This window comes from Mirounga angustirostris, unplaced genomic scaffold (genome assembly GCF_029215605.1).
Source record: "Mirounga angustirostris isolate CCGP_5_RB_7025 unplaced genomic scaffold, mMirAng1.0.hap1 SCAF_9, whole genome shotgun sequence".
NCBI lineage: Eukaryota > Metazoa > Chordata > Mammalia > Carnivora > Phocidae > Mirounga > Mirounga angustirostris.
Genome location: NW_026991717.1, coordinates 4,421,995 through 4,438,123, shown reverse-complemented (window position 1 = coordinate 4,438,123; position 16,129 = coordinate 4,421,995). Strand labels below are relative to the sequence as shown.

Here is a 16,129-nt window from a genome sequence, read left to right as displayed (position 1 = left end):
CGGATGCACGAGTGCGAGGCGGACGTGCTGCCCACGCTCGGCGTCAGTGAGGACAACCGAAGGACATCGGTGCAGCTAGCTGTGCCCATAAGCGAGGGCATGAAACTGGCTCAGGCGGAAAGTGCGATGAATGCAGTGGGTCCTTTTCATTCCGCGGAGCCCACCCTCACGGTGCCAGGGGCTGTCAGATGGGGCAGTCTCTCCACAGACCCTCCAGGTTGGCCCTGGGCCATCTTTTTTTTTTTTTTTTAAATAAAGTCAATGAAGAAGCACTAAGATCTTCAGAGAAAAGCGGAAGGAAGTGAAAGGCCCGTGCTTTCCTACAGCTGTGGTGCTTTCCCCGCTGAACCCATCCTCCCTTAGAGGCGCCCCTGCTGCTCTTGGCTCCCGGGCTGCAACACCCGAGGCCACACCGCGGATCCTACCCCCTGGCAAGGTGCTGGCCAAACCCCGCAGGGACGGGAGAGCAGGGATCACGGGTCCTGGCCACAGAGGGACACGGCAGCCTACCAGTCACGGCACCACCTCTGCAATGTTCCCCACCGCCCCAGCTGCGGAACGCGCAAAAGGCTTTGGCAACACTCTCTTCCTATGCATATGCTGCCTGAGCATGCTGCAGTCAGTCAAGACGGCTCCTTCCAGATCCGTAAGTCACCCAACACACAGGGGCGGCAGGCATCAGAAGACCCAAGCGGAGGTTTTGGAATCCCAGTGGGCACTGCTCCCAGGCAGCCCCAGGCCCCGCCTGCGGACAGGTGGTCTCACCTGGCCTGAGAAGAACCCCCTTGAGCCACTGCTGGGCCACGGGGCTGAATCGTGGCCTGCCCAGCTCTCTGGTCTCCCGATTGCCCTGAGAGCTATCTGGGGGGGTTCTGGGGAAAGGGCGGGCCAACAGCACCCTATCTCAAGTCACCAAGAGGGCTGACCATGCTTTCCACTTTGTCTGCCACGAGCCCAGTATGCTCAAGCAGAGCTGCCCCCCTCAGCCTGCAGGACCCCCCGCCCCCCACCCCGAGGTGCCTTGGTGCTCCAGACGACTGGTCTTCCCTCCCTCATCCCAATAAGAGCTCTCTGCTCAGAGACATGGTCCCAAAAGCAGGATTCATCCCAGGGCCCGGGTCACATCTGTGTGTGTCCCACCTGCCTCCTCAGGCTGTTTTATTATTCATCCAAATTCCCCAGAGAGAAATTCTAGAAACTCTTTCTAGAAGGAGATGTTCTCTTGGTGGTTCCCAAAGCAGGCAAGGGGGGTAAGGAGGCACCAAAGCCTCCCCACCACCCCGAAAGGCATTTAGAAATGCCCGTAGCCAGGGATTCAAACCATCTTGCCACGTGCAGGGCGCCCAGACCTTCCCTGGCCCGGCTGAGAAACTCAGTGAGAGAGGAGAGCTTCATGGCTCTGGTCCTTTCCTTAGCAGGCACGGAGAGAGGGCGGAGGTGCTAAGGCCATGGCTCAGCCAGTTTGAGTGGACTCTCCTCGTGGGCCTGTGTGATTTCTTTCTTAGTTGTCCAGTCCCAACATAGGGTCCTCTCCTAGATCCCCACCCTAAAGAAGAAGGGGGGTCCCAGTTCAAAGGCACTCAGGGGCCGAGCGCCGTGGATGGGCCACGAGCGGCCTCAGACCAGCTCCTGCTGCCTCCAGCACCAGCCCTGCCCCGGGGCCCCCAGAGCCCACCCAGAGCTTGACCACACACAGTCAGTCGAATTCCTGTCCAGCACAGCAAGAGGACGGGCCGTCCAACAGGGTCCGATGGACTCTGCTGGGGGGGTTGATTAAAACACTAAGTGATGTTTGTAAGTTGAATTGAACAAAGATTTATTAAGCACCTACTTCGTGCCAGGCACTGTGCCAGGCGCCCCCGCTGCGCTCTGCCCCCACAGCACGCAATCTGCTCAGAAATGAAAGCCCGGGAAAGGGACGTTGTGGCAACCCTGCAAACTGGAGGTGCGGGGAGGCGGGCGGAGCGGATGCAGGCCACCCCCGGGCACCCACCAGAGACCTGGTCTCTTTCTCTGGACCAGTCTCACTCAGACCGCTTGAAAGCATCTTGGTTCTGACAGCGAGGGAAGCTGTCCCCCCGCCCCGGGACCCCCACACTGGTGCCTGGCGGGCGCTCAAATACTCCGACCGCTCTTCCGAAAAAGGAGGTGTAAAGGGTGTTCGTATTTGGATCAGAAAACGCTTTGTTCGGTTGGTGTGGTTGCCACAGCCCTTGAGAAAGATACAAACATCCCTGCCCTGACTGCGTAAACGCGTAAGGGGTACCTGGCGCGGGGTTCCTGAGTCAGCGGCGTCCCGGGGTCCGCAGCCTGGCCGGGCCGGGGGTGGGGGGGCGAGGCTGGACGGCGCCCCCGGTGCGCAAACGCGCGAGACCGCACCCACGCCGAGGGGAGGCCGCCCCCACTCCGTCCCCCCTGCGGCCCCCCCCCCCCGCCCCCCGCGGCCCCTAGTTGTCAGCCGCCAGCTTGGAGAGGCCGCGGCGGAAGTCGTGCAGGTCGTCAATCTTGCCGTCCAGCACCTCTAGGAAGCTCTTCACCTCCACCTTCAGGTGGCGTTGACGGTACTTACTCTCCTCAATGTCCGTCTTGAGGGAACGCACCTTGTCCTCCAGGTTCTGATTGTCTCTCTCTGCCGCCTGAAGCAAGACAAGCGGGAGGAGGGCCTGGAGCAGAGCCGAGGGGGCCGTCCGCCGAGACCCACAACAGCCCAGCTGTCCCCTCTCCCCGGCCTGCGAAGCCCCCAGCACGCAAGTCCCCGCAAGTCCGCGACCGGGGACGTCAGCGCAGGATGTGGGGCGTGCCGGGGCGCCCCGCTCTCCGGCCTGTTCCCTGGCCGAGGTGCTAACAGGCAGAGTGCATGACCCACCTCGGGCCTGATTAAAGGACGGCCCTACACGGAATGCAGAGCTCGGGTCCTGCCTGGGGGAGCCGGAGGCAAGTGGGCCCTTTCACGAAGCGCCCGGCAGAGAAAGTCTGCAGGCCCAGCACAAGGGATCTTCGGCCCTGGTCCCAGGAGGGTCTGCAGAGGCCACATGTGAGTTCCATTCCGGGAGAGAGAAATGGGACAAACGGGGCAGTGACTTATTTCCCCGGTTCCACGGAGAGGCCTCGGCCTCCCTGGCTTCAGTGAGGCAGGAGGGGCTCCGGGATCAGGTGTTGTGGCCAGGGAGCCGGTCGAGCTCCTCCTAAGCGCAGGGTGGCTGTGAGTCCCTAAACGAGGGGCAGGCCTGTGCTCCCCACATCCAGTGAGCACCTGACTTTCTGGGTATACGGGAACCAGTGACTAATAGTGGGGTCGCACACCTGAATAGAGCACTCCTGAAGTAGGGGGAGGTGAAAGAGGCTGTGATCAGGAATCTGAGGCCAGTGAGGGGGCGCTGCCCAAGGTCGTGTTCAAGGTCACTGGCTGGGGAGCGGCAAGGTGGCCTCACTCCGGGTCTTACGCTCTCCGCCCCCCCTTGGGCCAGCTCCTCACCGCCCTAAGGCTCTGTGGAGACCTCTGTGGGCGGGACACAGCCCCTGCGCTACGGCTACGCACAGGACACCTTGGCAGACGTGGAGACAGCAGAAACACTGCTGAGTCCAGCCGGCAGCAGAGACGGCAACTGGCATGCAGGTGGTGCCGGCTTCTCATGACGAGAACGTCACTCTGCTTTACCAGGGGAGCTGGGAGAGGGGGCGCCCCAGAGAAACGCGTCGCACCCCGCATTCCTTCTGGTCGGAGCCAAGACGGATGCGCCCCCACCACCCTTACCTCTAACTTCTCAGAGACGTATTCACACTCTGACACGAGCTGAGGTATGATTTCACTTTGTTTGCGGAGGTCTTTCAACTCCTAAGGGGACAGAAGTTTGGAAAAGGATGGGAAAGTCAGGTAAAACGCCTCCTTGAAAGCCCACGGTCCGTGTGCACATTAGCGGAAACAGCTCCTGACGTCCTCGATAGTAACAAAGACGGTGGAGTTAATACTCAGCACACGGGCAATCCTGTTACGTGCATTATCGTAGCCGGACGTCTGCACATCGCCACAAAGTGTGGATTCTTAGCATCCCCATCTTCTAGATAGGGAAACGGAGGCTGGGAGGTTTGGCGCCTTGCCCACGGTCTCCAGCATCTGTGCACTTAGTGGTCCTGCCCCCCCCCAAAAAAACAAACGCCTGCACGGCGGGGGCTCTCGCTGCGTTAGCCAGACAGCACAACTCTACCTCTGATGGCAGCTCACCTATCAACATTCCCGACTGTTTCGTCAACGTGCGGCTCCCCCTCGGGCCCGAGCCTCGGTGAAGCTCTCGGCTGGCCCCCGGGGCTGACGTCCAGGCAGCTGCCCCCCAGGGCCGGTCACGTCCCCCCACCCCCGACACCTGCCGTGTCCTGGGTGCACAGCACCCACGGGCGCCTCTACTCACCGTCTCCTTCTCCCGCAGTTCCGACTCCAGCTCCTCGATTCTCCTCTTGAGCTGCGTGTTCCTCTCCTTCTCTCTGGTTATCTCGCCGCACTGCTCCTCCAGCTCGTCAATCTGTAACAAACACCGCAGGCTGGAGCAGGGAGGCTCGTTTACTTGGGTCACGGAGCAAAATATCACCGCGGCCGTTGAGGCTGTCTTACAATGAACCGTGTACGAACCCACTTACACGCTGTTCCTGTGCTTGCCGACAGACCCCGTGTGGCTCCCCACAGGGCTGTCCGCCCTGCCCTGCGTGCCCGAGACGCCCTGCCTAATGCCGGCTGGGCCACGGGACCCGGCCACAGGACCCGCCGGGCGTCCGGTTTGCTCTCACCGCCCCAGGCCAGGAACGGCAGGTTTGCTTTAAAGGATTCGTCCCGAGTAGGGGCCAGATGTCCCACGAATCTATCTGCTTCTCCCCATAATGATTTTTTACACCATTTGATCGTGTCCTGAATTATTCTATTTCATCTCAAAGGTTTAAGACAGCAGGGAAGAGAATCAATTAACGCTGTGGGACAGTGGCCCCCAAATGAGATGCAATGACATTTCAAACATCTTAAACCAGGGTGACCTTTCCTTCCTGACGCACACCGGAAGGGCCTGGCCTGTGAGCGAGCCTCCTCTGGGAGAACTGAGAGGGGCAGACTGGACCGGCAAGTCTCCAGAGCGCATTCTTCTCCCCTTCCCTGGCCTGACCCCTCAGACGGGGTTCAAAGGCCTCACAGCCTTGGCCTGGCCGTCCGACGCCGAGTGCTTCCCCGCAGCCAGAGCATGTGTGCAGAGAGCATGATGGAAGGGAGCCAACGGTAACACAAAGCACCACGCTGATGGGGTCCCACAAGCAGACGGCAGCCCTCGAGGGGAAGGGCGCCGGGCAGTCAAGATGACGACACTTTCAGAGGCGGCTGCACGCCAGCCCCCGGAGTCTGAACCCCCAGCCCCAGGAGCCTCCGGGGACTCCACCAACTTCCACCTGGTGCCCGAGAAATCAAGTTCCCAGTGCTTCCTGTCGAGGGAGCCAACTCTAAGGGGTGACCTTCCTCTCCTCCCCCCGTTACACTCGCGCGAAGGGCGAGAGCCAGCTCTCTGCTTGGGAAGAGAAGGATGGGCAATCGGGGCCGCGGGCAGACAGACCGGCCAGGCCCGGGAGGGAACGCACGCAGTCCAGCACCTGGCCTGGTGCCCTCACGGTCAGCATTGAGGCACTGACATGAAAAAATGACACGAGGCAGTTTTATGTGCCATCTGTAGCAAAGGGAGATGGGCAAGCAGGGAAGCGGCCTCTGGTGGCTCCATTCAGGCCGGTGGGCAGGTTACAAACGGGGGGCAGGGGGGTGAAGACCCGTCTCAGGGTGATGTGTCCCCCTGAAATCCCACACTTACATGGCAGCCGCTGTCCACGGCCTGCCTGATAAATGGGCTGAGCATCAAAACACGGCCACACGGAGACCCTTGGGGTCTCAAGTGGGGATTTTCTGGCCGCCCCACAACTACCTCATCGACTCAGCCCCACCACGAAGAGCGTGAGCGACTAATTACAGGGAAGGCTGCAGACGATCGGAGGCATGCTCGGATCACTCGGCTCACACTTCAGGCGCCATATTCCTTTGCCCACTTCCCAGTCCATATTCTTAGTCACAGCGATCTGCACGGAAGTAGGGTTGCTGAGTGAACGCTCCTCGCAGTTTCCCGAATCTATTTTCTTCGTTCACCCTCTGGATCCCTTTTCTCTACCGAAGATCAACGCACCGCAGAACATGCCAAGGGAGGGCCGTCCCCAGCTAGCATCAGAGGGACAAGGCTGGAGTCTGCTGTGGGTTCGTCTTCTCCTTTGCAATAGCAGCAGTGAAACCTGGCTCACTCCCTCGTGTTCCTCCTCGGGAAAGTGGGGAGGTGGGGGGGGTTCCAAGGGGAGCGACAGCGAGTCTTCCTGCCGCCATGGCGGGGGCGGGGGGGGGGGCGGCGAGTGAGGGCGGTGGGGAGGGAGAAGCGGAACGGGGACCCCCATCCCCGGGGCGCCCCCGGCACCCACCTTGTTCCGGAGCCGGTCGTTCTCGTCGCGGCAGATGGAGAACTGCCGCTTCCACTGCTCCACGCTGGCGGCCGACTCCTGCAGCGCTGTGGTCAGCCGGGCGTTGCTCTCCCGCAGGGTCTGCAGCTCCATCTCCCATTTCTTCACGTTGGCGGCACTGCGGGCGGGCCCAGGTGGTGACCCGGACGCCGGGTGCCATCCACCCCGCTCTACCCCACCTGCCACCCCCCTCCTGCCTCTGGGGGCCACACCCTGGCCCCCCGGCGGGCCGGCCAGGAGGATCAGGTGCCAGGAAGGGCTGGCGCCTCTCCAGTGCCAACAGGTCACCTTGCCGGGCTGTCGCTTTAGGAAAGAACAAAACTCTTGGAGAAGGAGGAGCCGAAGCTAAGAAGGAAGCCCCAGGGTGTAGGGAGGACCCCCTCACTCCACTCCCTACTGAGCCCCTGCCCCAGAACCCTCTGTCTCGTCCCTTCCTCAAGCGAGCCCCAAAGCCACAGGCTCTGAAGCGGGTCTCCGAGAGTCTCACGAGTCCCCGACACCCCAGGACCCCGGGTGTGACAGGCAGCCCGGCTCCAGATGATAACCTGTACCCCCTCCAAGCCTGCTGGGGAATCCAGAGCCGATGACCAGAGGGCAGAGGGGACAGTGATAGCGTGTGTCCCCCTCAGGGGCGGGGGAGGACCACAGGTCTGCAGGACACCTCCACGGGACCAAAACAACCTCCTGTTTGTCTTTCATCCAACTGCAATCAGGCTCCCCTCAGGGGCTGTTGGCTTTCCTGTTCCTTCTGTCTCCTGGCTTTGCCGCCCACCCAAGGCCAGAGCTGCTCAGGACGCACAGGACCCACGGGACACGCCGGGCGTGCCCTGCTCAAAGTGTCCGGCTTCTAATCCACCCTGCTGGCTGAAGTCACTTCTGTCTCGAAAGGCCTTTTTGGGGGCTGGGTGGGGGGTAAGTAAATAGGACTGTATCTCAATAATCTGGTTATCTTCCATCCCACAGCTTCAAGGACGGAGGGACGTGACTAGAAATTCAAGCTTTCAGTTTCAAGCACCACAGGCAAAAAAAAAAAAAAAAAGTAAAATGAAATCTGATTAATTTCAGAGTTGGTGATTGAGAATTTAAGCTGATTTAGGGAAATGGCTTCACACCCATTCCTATAATGCTCTTGTTCATTAAGTTGGGATTTAAAAACCTTTGTTTTTAGGGGTGAAACGTTTTCATCCAAGAAGTATCTTGTGTCTTAAACAACAAAAGAGTGAAGAGCAGGCAGGACGGTGGAGAAATTGACTAGCCATGTGACCTTAGGCAAGGACTCACTTTACCCCTGGGACTCAGTTTCCTCATCTGCAAAATGGAGATATTAGTATGATCCAGCTTTTCAATGGTTCTAGTCTGGGGAGAGCAGCTTCTCAGCCACAGAAGGGCTGGGAGAAGCTGGCCAAGCCCCTGCCCGGGGCGGGGACAGGATGATTCCCAAGGACCGCAGCTCTGAGCGTGCTCATGGGGCCAGGCCAGCCGTCAGGAAATGGGCCACATTCTCAAGGTAGGAAAACTGTAAGTGCGGCCTGTGTAGTCATTAAAAATTAAAATCGTGTTATGTATCATATGATCTCACTGATATGAGGAGTTCTTAATATCAGGAAACAAACTGAGGGTTGCTGGAGTGGGGGGTGGGGTGGGAGGGATGGGGTGGCTGGGTGATAGACTTTGGGGAGGGTATGTGCTATGGTGAGCGCTGTGAATTGTGTAAGACTGATGAATCACAGATCTGTACCTCTGAAACAAATAATACATCATATGTTAAAAAAAAAGATAGTAGGAAGGGAAAAATGAAGAGGGGGAAATCAGAGGGGGAGACGAACCATGAGAGACGATGGACTCTGAAAAACAAATTGAGGGTTCTAGAGGGGAGGGGGGTGGGAGGATGGGTTAGCCTGGTGATGGGTATTGAGGAGGGCACGTTCTGCATGGAGCACTGGGTGTTATGCACAAACAATGAATCATGGAACACTACATCTAAAACTAATGATGTAACATATGGTGATTAACTAATAAAATAAAATAAAACAAAAAACCAAAATTAAAATCATATTGATATTATTATGGGGACTGTGTTAAATTTATACATCAATTTAGGGGGAATGGATTCTTTTTAAAATATGAAGGCATTTCTACCACCTCCCAATAGAATGTATCTTTCTATTTGTTTAATTATTCATTTATGGTCCTCAAAATCATTTTACAACTTTCTTCACAGAGATACTGTGCCCTTAAGCTTTCTGTATTTTATGTTTCTAGTTCATGTAATTGATGGTTCTAGTTTGTATTATAAAGGAAATCTCTTCCTCAAATACATATTCTATGTGATGTTTGTACATAGAAAAGCTATTGATTTTTGTGCAAGGTTGTATTATTTTTAACAGGTTTTTATAGGTTTTTCTTGGATGTTGGAGATTCAGTCTTACGCTATACAAATAAATGATACATTTGGCTCCTCAAAAAGCCAAAACAAAACACAAGAACAGGGACACGTCTCTCTCACACTTACACACACACACACACAGTCTTCCACATGCTGTGTACTCTCCCACACACTCAGGCAGACACACACACACACACACACTCCTGGTCTAGTCGGCCAGACAGAGAACAGCCATGAAGCCAGCTGGCCTTCCTTTGGTCCATAGACAAGACCAGACACTCTGAGCAGGACCCAGTCTCCTTGTGAAACCCCGCCTGGCAGGAAAGGCTGCGGGGAGGCACTGACCTTGGAGAAAATGCCATCTGGATTTAAATACCCCTACCTCTGGGTCAAGGCGATCTTCAGCTTGTCGTTCTCAGACTTGAGGTGTGTGTCAGCAGGACCCACATGAGAGGCCTTTTCATCGTCTGTCCCGTTGACGCTGGACACCTGAGGAGAAGACGGGGTTTCACACCCAGATTCCTGGCCAAAGTGAGTTACCTTCACACACTACTGCTCACAGTAGCAGCAAATCAGGCATAATGAGAAAGTGTGTTCGTGAGCCGGGGAGAACCAACTCATCAGAACGCGGCAAAGACCAGCCCGAGAGGCTATTAGTCACTAAATTCTACCTCTGAAACTTAATTAAAAAAAAAAAAAAAAAAGAACCATGGAAAAGGCCCGGAGGAGTCCAGGGGAATCTGAGAAAGTCTGTGAACTTTATTGACCAGAGTGCACCTGGGGCCCTGGGGCCATCTTGTTACTCAGCTTTATAGATACACTCGACAAGCTTGCATACCTGGTCTCCCTTATTTAACACAGAAGCCACGGATGAGAGGGGGAGCAGGGGTTTACAACAGGGAACAAGAACAGTGAATGAGGAAAAAAGAAAAAGTATTTTCAAAGCGAGGACAACTTACAGCCCCTGGGGCCAGAGAGAGAGAGCAAGATGCACAAAACAACCAGGGATCAGATATGGATGTGCGCACGGCCCCCACGGCTCGTTAGCATTATTATGAATATTCTGAAATAGTTTCTGTAATAAGTCATACCACAGGGAGGTAAAATCTCATCTGATCTTGGATAAGATCTTAGATCTTATTTAGCCTCCACTGAGCATAAAGGCAAAGGAAGGAACCATGAAGGGAATGATGCATACATTTGACTAACGCTAAATTTCTGCACCGTAAAAAAAAAAAAATGTCATAAACAAAATAAAAAATGCACAAAAACCTGGGGAAAATATCTGCTGCTGAGCATTTGCATATATGAAAAATAAGATGTTAATACCTTTCCTATATTGAAAAACTCTTAAGAGGCCTTGTCTTTTAGACCCACACGCTGACATATTTATGGATGAAATAAGATGTTTAAGATTTGCTTAAATTTTAGGGGGAGGGGGGTGGGGGCACGACGAAACAATTGATCATAAATTCCTAATTGTTAAAGCTGATCTGTGTGTCCCATGGAGGTTCATTATATAATTCTGCCTAGCTTTGAATATGTTCAAAAATACCCATGTAAAAATAAAATTCTTAGAAATCAACACAAAGGGGGTGCCTGGGTGGCTCAGTCGGTTAAGCGTCTGCCTTCAGCTCAGGTCATGATCCCGGGGTCCTGGGATTGAGCCCCGTGTCAGGCTCCCTGCTTAGCAGGGAGTCTGCTTCTCCCTCGCTCTCTGCCCCTCCCCCCAATCCTATCTCCGCTCGCTTGTGTTCACGCTCTCTTTCAAATAAATAAAATCTTAAAAAAAAAGAAATCAACAAAAAAAGATGAACATTTTAATCTTTTTTAAAAAGGAAAAAAATACACAACTGACATTTACAGAAGAAGAAATGGATAGAATCAATAGACACAAAAAATATTTAATCTCACTGGTAAAGAAATGCAAAATGAAAAAAGCCAACAGAACACATTTTTCTTCTGTCAAGTCAACAAAGCTTTGTTGGTGAGAGTGTGGGAGGAAAAAAAATCGCTCTCAGTCACTGCTGGTGGGAGTTAGAATCATACATTTCTGTAGGTTAAGTCGGCGGTATTTACCAAAGCTTTTAAAATGTCCCTGTCTTTTAATCCAATACTTGCACTTCGAGAATTTATCCTGCAGAAATTACCAAATGCACAGAGATGTGCAAGGATGTTGATCACAGTGTCATTTATATTAATGAAAATTAGAAACCACATCGATATCTCAAAGTGTAGGTTAATGGAATAAGTTGCAATACAGACAAATACTAGTCATTAAGACAGTTTTGAAAAGGGATATTTGAAAACACAGGGGAATGATCATGAAATATAAAGTAAAAAGGTTAGGGGCGCCTGGGTGGCTCAGTTGTTAAGCATCTGCCTTCGGCTCAGGTCATGATCCCAGGGTCCTAGGATCGAGCCCTGCATTGGGGTCCCTGCTCAGCAGGGAGTCTGCTTTTCCCTCTCCCACTCCCCTTGCTTGTGTTCCCTCTCTCACTATCTCTCTCTGTCAAATAAATACATAAAATCTTTAGGAAAAAAAATAAATTAAAAAGGTTAAAAAGAACAATAGAAAAATATACTAGAAAAGTATATCAGGAAGATGATACACACCAAAACATTAACAATATCTTTGTGTGGTGAGAAAGCAGGTCGTTCTTATTCTCTTCTTTAGAGTATAGCATAGTTTTGATTTCTGCGGTAAATACCTATTGCTTTTACATTACATTACATACATAAGACCCATATAAAATGTTTAAGATCTTCAAATATTTGGAAAACTTGGCCAAAGTGTTCATTCCCTAAGAGATTCAGGAAAGCAAGCGATTGTATGATTTCTAATAAAAATGCAAAGAAAAATGTACAATGATCTCTACATCTGGGGAAACATCAGGAAGATAAATAAAAACTGAAGCTTGGAGACAAAAAATTGATATACAATTAACACATATATATAAATAGCACTTTATGGGTATAGTTGATTTTTTTAAGGTTTAAAATACTTTTGGGGGGGCAGGGGTTGCCTGGGTGGCTCAGTCAATTAAGCATCCGACTCTTGGTTTCAGCTCAGGTCATGATCTCAGGGTCATGAGACAGAGCCCCACGTTGGGCTCCATGCTCAGCAGGGAACCTGCTTGAGATTCTCCCTCTCCCTCTGCTCCTCCCCCCATGCCCATGCTCTTTCTCTCAAATAAATCTTTAAAAAATAAAATAAAATAAAATACCTTTTTTTGGAAAAACAAACATTGAAACAGAAACCTTATATAAAGAACTTCTGATTATTGAAGTTTAAAGATACTGCTATAATATGCGGTATTCAGAAAAAGACTGTATTAGAAACTCTAGATTACGGACCATTTCCGGTGTCCAACTTTAAAGGTCCTCAGCGATTACTCAGTACGGTAATTAGTATATGAAATTAACAGTATCACTCAGATTATATTAAAGATTCTTTGGAAAGATTCAGGAAAGTTCCTGTCCACCTGAAGCCTAATACACATTCCATAAATTCACACAGGGCATCTTTTATATGCTGAGCCAGGACAGGCGCTGGGAAACCCTGGGTCCTCAGGGCCAGCCCCAGCAGTGGACAAACCGAGAGCCCTCTGCTCTGCAGCACGGATAGGCTGAGTGTGTTCCTGCCTCGGGTTCAGTGATGGGGAGAGCTCTCCTTCTTGGCGGTCTTCACTTGCTCTCTTCCCACAACTGGGTGCATTTCCCCAGGCTCTAGCTTTACCCTCTTCTCCCCACTGCTTCTTCTTCTTCTTCTTTTTTTTTTTTTTAAGATTTTATTTATTTATTTGCCAGAGAGAGAGAGCACAAGCAGGGGGAGCAGCAGGGAGAGGGAGAAGCAGGCTCCCCATTGAGCAGAAAGCCTGATGTGGGACTCGATCCCAGGACCCTGGGATCGTGACCTGAGCTGAAGGCAGACGCTTCACCGACTGAGCCACCGAGGTACACCCCCCTCCCCACTGCTTCTCGGTACACACAAGACTTGAGCTATTATTTTTTCAAAGCAGACAGTCAAGTCGAAAATGTCAATCTTGACAGCTCAAGATGCCCAGTCTCCTGGTTCTCTTCCCACTGGCTGTCCCCAACATCCGTCCCTTCCTCTTTACCCCTGTGGCTGCGTCCTTGCCAACCTTCCTGCTGTCTGTGGTTCCCTGACTTCCTCACCACCTGTGAGCAACCCTCATGTCAATTCCAGAGAAGAAGTCATGCAACACCTCCAAGTTCCGCCCAAACTCCCCAATAACAATTAAGTAAATAATAATTAATAAACTAGTAATGAAGAATTCCAGGTCTTCTGCAGAATCTCCAAGTGCATCTCTAATTCCTCCCACAGCGCACCTCTCTCTTGGCCGGGAGTCTGCTGCACCATGCTTATTCCTAACCCTGAACCTTCCCCCCCTCCCCCGATGTCTCCTCTTCCCTGTCTCTATGCACAGAACCTTACCACTTGGTCAAGCCTTCTGCCCACCACTACATACACCAAACCAGACATAAAGAATGTAGGTATTTTTACTTCGGGCTAAAATAGATTCCTTTCAATCATCACACTTTTAAGTAGACAGAATGAATACTCAATTTCTGGCAAAGAGGTACCTCCTTTGCTAATCCAGAGCTGTCAGAATACCATCTCCCATCCGACTTTGTTAAAACATGGAGATAGAGACAGGGGTTCTCTAGCATCAGCCAAGTTTTCTGTCTCGAGGGCACAAGGTACCTGTATTCGTCAATGCACATCCTTTGTGTAGACTCACTGCCTCGTCTCTGGTATTGAAACATAGTGACAAAGAATGTCTCTTAGCAGCCAGGGGCACGCAGCAGTTCTAATCTCATGAACTGCTTTCTGTCAAAAGTACATCAGCACATATGGAAAATTCAAGAGTCTCATACAAACATGTCATATCACCTCAGTGGGAGCAGGCGAACAGTCAAAAAAAGCCTTCAAAATGCCCTCCTGCTAGAAGTCCCTATTTCTTGTCAAAAGTGACAAGGAACAAAGAGTCCCAATTACTGATCACACTCAGATTTATTTTGTACACACATTACTTACCTGGGAATGACTGCTCGAGGTCTCGATTTTCTCCTGGGACTTGTCTCTGGCTAGTTTGGCAGCTTCTTTCACCTCCTGAAATTTCTCTGCAAACTGAACATGAACAAGAGTTACTGAGGTTGTTCTCAACCTCACACATGGCTGGTCTTCAGGACCCACCTTTGTTGCTTTGCATTCATTTTAAGTCAAAAAACTCTGTATAAATACAGAAAAATAATTTTGAGATTAAAAAGAAATGAACATAAGGAATGCTTCTTCCAGTAAACTACCAGCCCAGGTCAGATCTGAATCTTTTTTTTTTGTAAAATTTATTTATTTGAGAGAGAGAGAGAGAGTGCATGCGCATGGGGGAGAGGCAGAAGGAGAGAGAATCTCAAGTCAGCTCCCCGCTGAGCACAGAGACTAACACGGGGCTCGATCCCAGGACCCCTGAGATCTTGACCTGAGCTGAAACCAAGAGTGAGCTGCTTAACTGAGCCACCCAGGCGCCTTTGATCTGAATCATTTCTAAGCTGCTGAAGCTAGTTTAATAATGAAGTACTAAAAACAAACACCTCCAGTGAACAGTAACTCATAGAAATGCAGGAACATAACTATAGCTGTAGCACAGAAGGGATCCACGAAAAACTTCGTCATCTCTATGGAAAGATCCAAGAACTTCTACAATATGACAGAAACCAACAAGATCCCAAGAGTTAGGGAGAAGAAACTGTTCTAGATTTTAAAAGCTTAAGATATAAAATAGCAAAATGCAAAACAGCAAAAGGCAACATGCAGCCTATGACCGTATCCTGTGCTGAACAGACCACCTGTCATTGGGGGGCAATTGGGGCACCTGGGTGGCTCAGTTGGTTGAGCGTCTGGCTCTTGGTTTCAGCTCAGGTCGAAATCTCAGGGTCGTGGGATCAAGCCCCACTTCCGGCTCTTTGTTCAGTGCGGAGTCTCCTTCAGATTCTCTCTCCCTCTGCCCCTCCCTACACATGCTCACTCTCTAAAATCAATAAATAAAATCTTAAAAAAAAAAAAAAAAGAAATGCCAATGATGTTATGGTCATGAGGGAAAATGTCATTATTTTTTTTAGAGATAGATACTGAAATGTCTTGATGTCTGCGATGTACTTGAAAATACTCCAACAACAATAAAATAAATGAAGAAATGTGGCGAACGCTAACAAGGGTTAAGTCTAGTGATATGTATATGGGTGTTTATCATACGATGCTCTCTACTTAAAAAAAATGTTTCTAATATTTTCATAATAAAAAAAAAATCTTCAAATGCCAGAGCAATCAAATCAATCACGGGCTTACAGACCTTGACAAGACAACTGATTTTAATTAGCAAATACATTGTTGGAGCTGAGAACATTCTGTGATGGATGATGCTGGCATTACAAAGCAAGAGAGAGCTACATGCGGTTGCTGAGGAACACAAAGAGCTGGCAAGGTGCAAGGCTACCCACAATTCTACGGCTTTTGCTGAGAACGCATTAATTTCGGAGTGCGGGCTACCCTCTCAGTACCTTCACGACGCAGGCGACAGTGGTTTGCTTTGGGAAACCACACCAGATGACAGACACCGGTGAACGAGGCGCCCTGGCTGGAGCAGAGAAGGCCAGCCCTTCCGCTCCGGCCCGAGTTGCTCCTGCACGACCATAAATAAAGCCAGAGCCACGGGGCTTCGTATTTAACCTAATCCCACAGCTGCCAAAGGAAAATCACGTTACTTGTTTAACACACGTGAGGTCCAGCAGGGAGGGACAGGGCCCCTCCCCACCCTGCTTCCTTTTAGGGGGCCCTTAAAGGGAACACATTGTGTCAGAAACTCCTTGATGGCAGGCTCCGTGCCTTTTCTCTCAGCATCCTTGCCAACACCTGCAGGAAGCAGGCACAAATCAGTGTGTTCGGTGAATGAAGGAACTCTGGGTTCTAGACCCACACCTCCCACCCCGGCCACTTGAGAGACAACTCACATCAAAGGCTCAGGTCTAGTCTAAGAATGGTGCAGCTCTTCTTTTGCTGGACAAATGAGAAAGTGCTCAGTGAGGAACTGTGGTTCGGGGTCTGGGAGGATTCCGCTCCCTCCTTCTGCTTCCTGAGCTTACCTGACCAGATCCACCCAGGAATAAGGCAGGGCATCCCTTGGAACATGAACACTATCCCAG

At 51.5% G+C, this 16,129-nt stretch overlaps 1 protein-coding gene across 3 annotated transcripts in view; it reads right to left on the bottom strand.

Moving 5' to 3' along the window:
- Nucleotides 1-1,791: 1,791 nt before the first annotated feature.
- Nucleotides 1,792-16,129, bottom strand: part of HOMER2 (homer scaffold protein 2) — an 88,460-nt gene continuing 74,122 nt past the window's right edge. For all 3 annotated transcript variants that reach the window (XM_054513278.2, XM_045899317.3, XM_054513277.2), the window contains 6 exons: nt 13,968-14,060; nt 9,288-9,394; nt 6,481-6,637; nt 4,407-4,517; nt 3,755-3,835; nt 1,792-2,636 (listed from right to left, as the gene is read on the bottom strand). In XM_054513278.2, the coding sequence (XP_054369253.2) occupies nt 2,448-2,636; nt 3,755-3,835; nt 4,407-4,517; nt 6,481-6,637; nt 9,288-9,394; nt 13,968-14,060 (738 nt within the window). In that variant the 3' untranslated portion in view covers nt 1,792-2,447. The remainder of the gene's footprint in view (nt 2,637-3,754; nt 3,836-4,406; nt 4,518-6,480; nt 6,638-9,287; nt 9,395-13,967; nt 14,061-16,129) is intronic.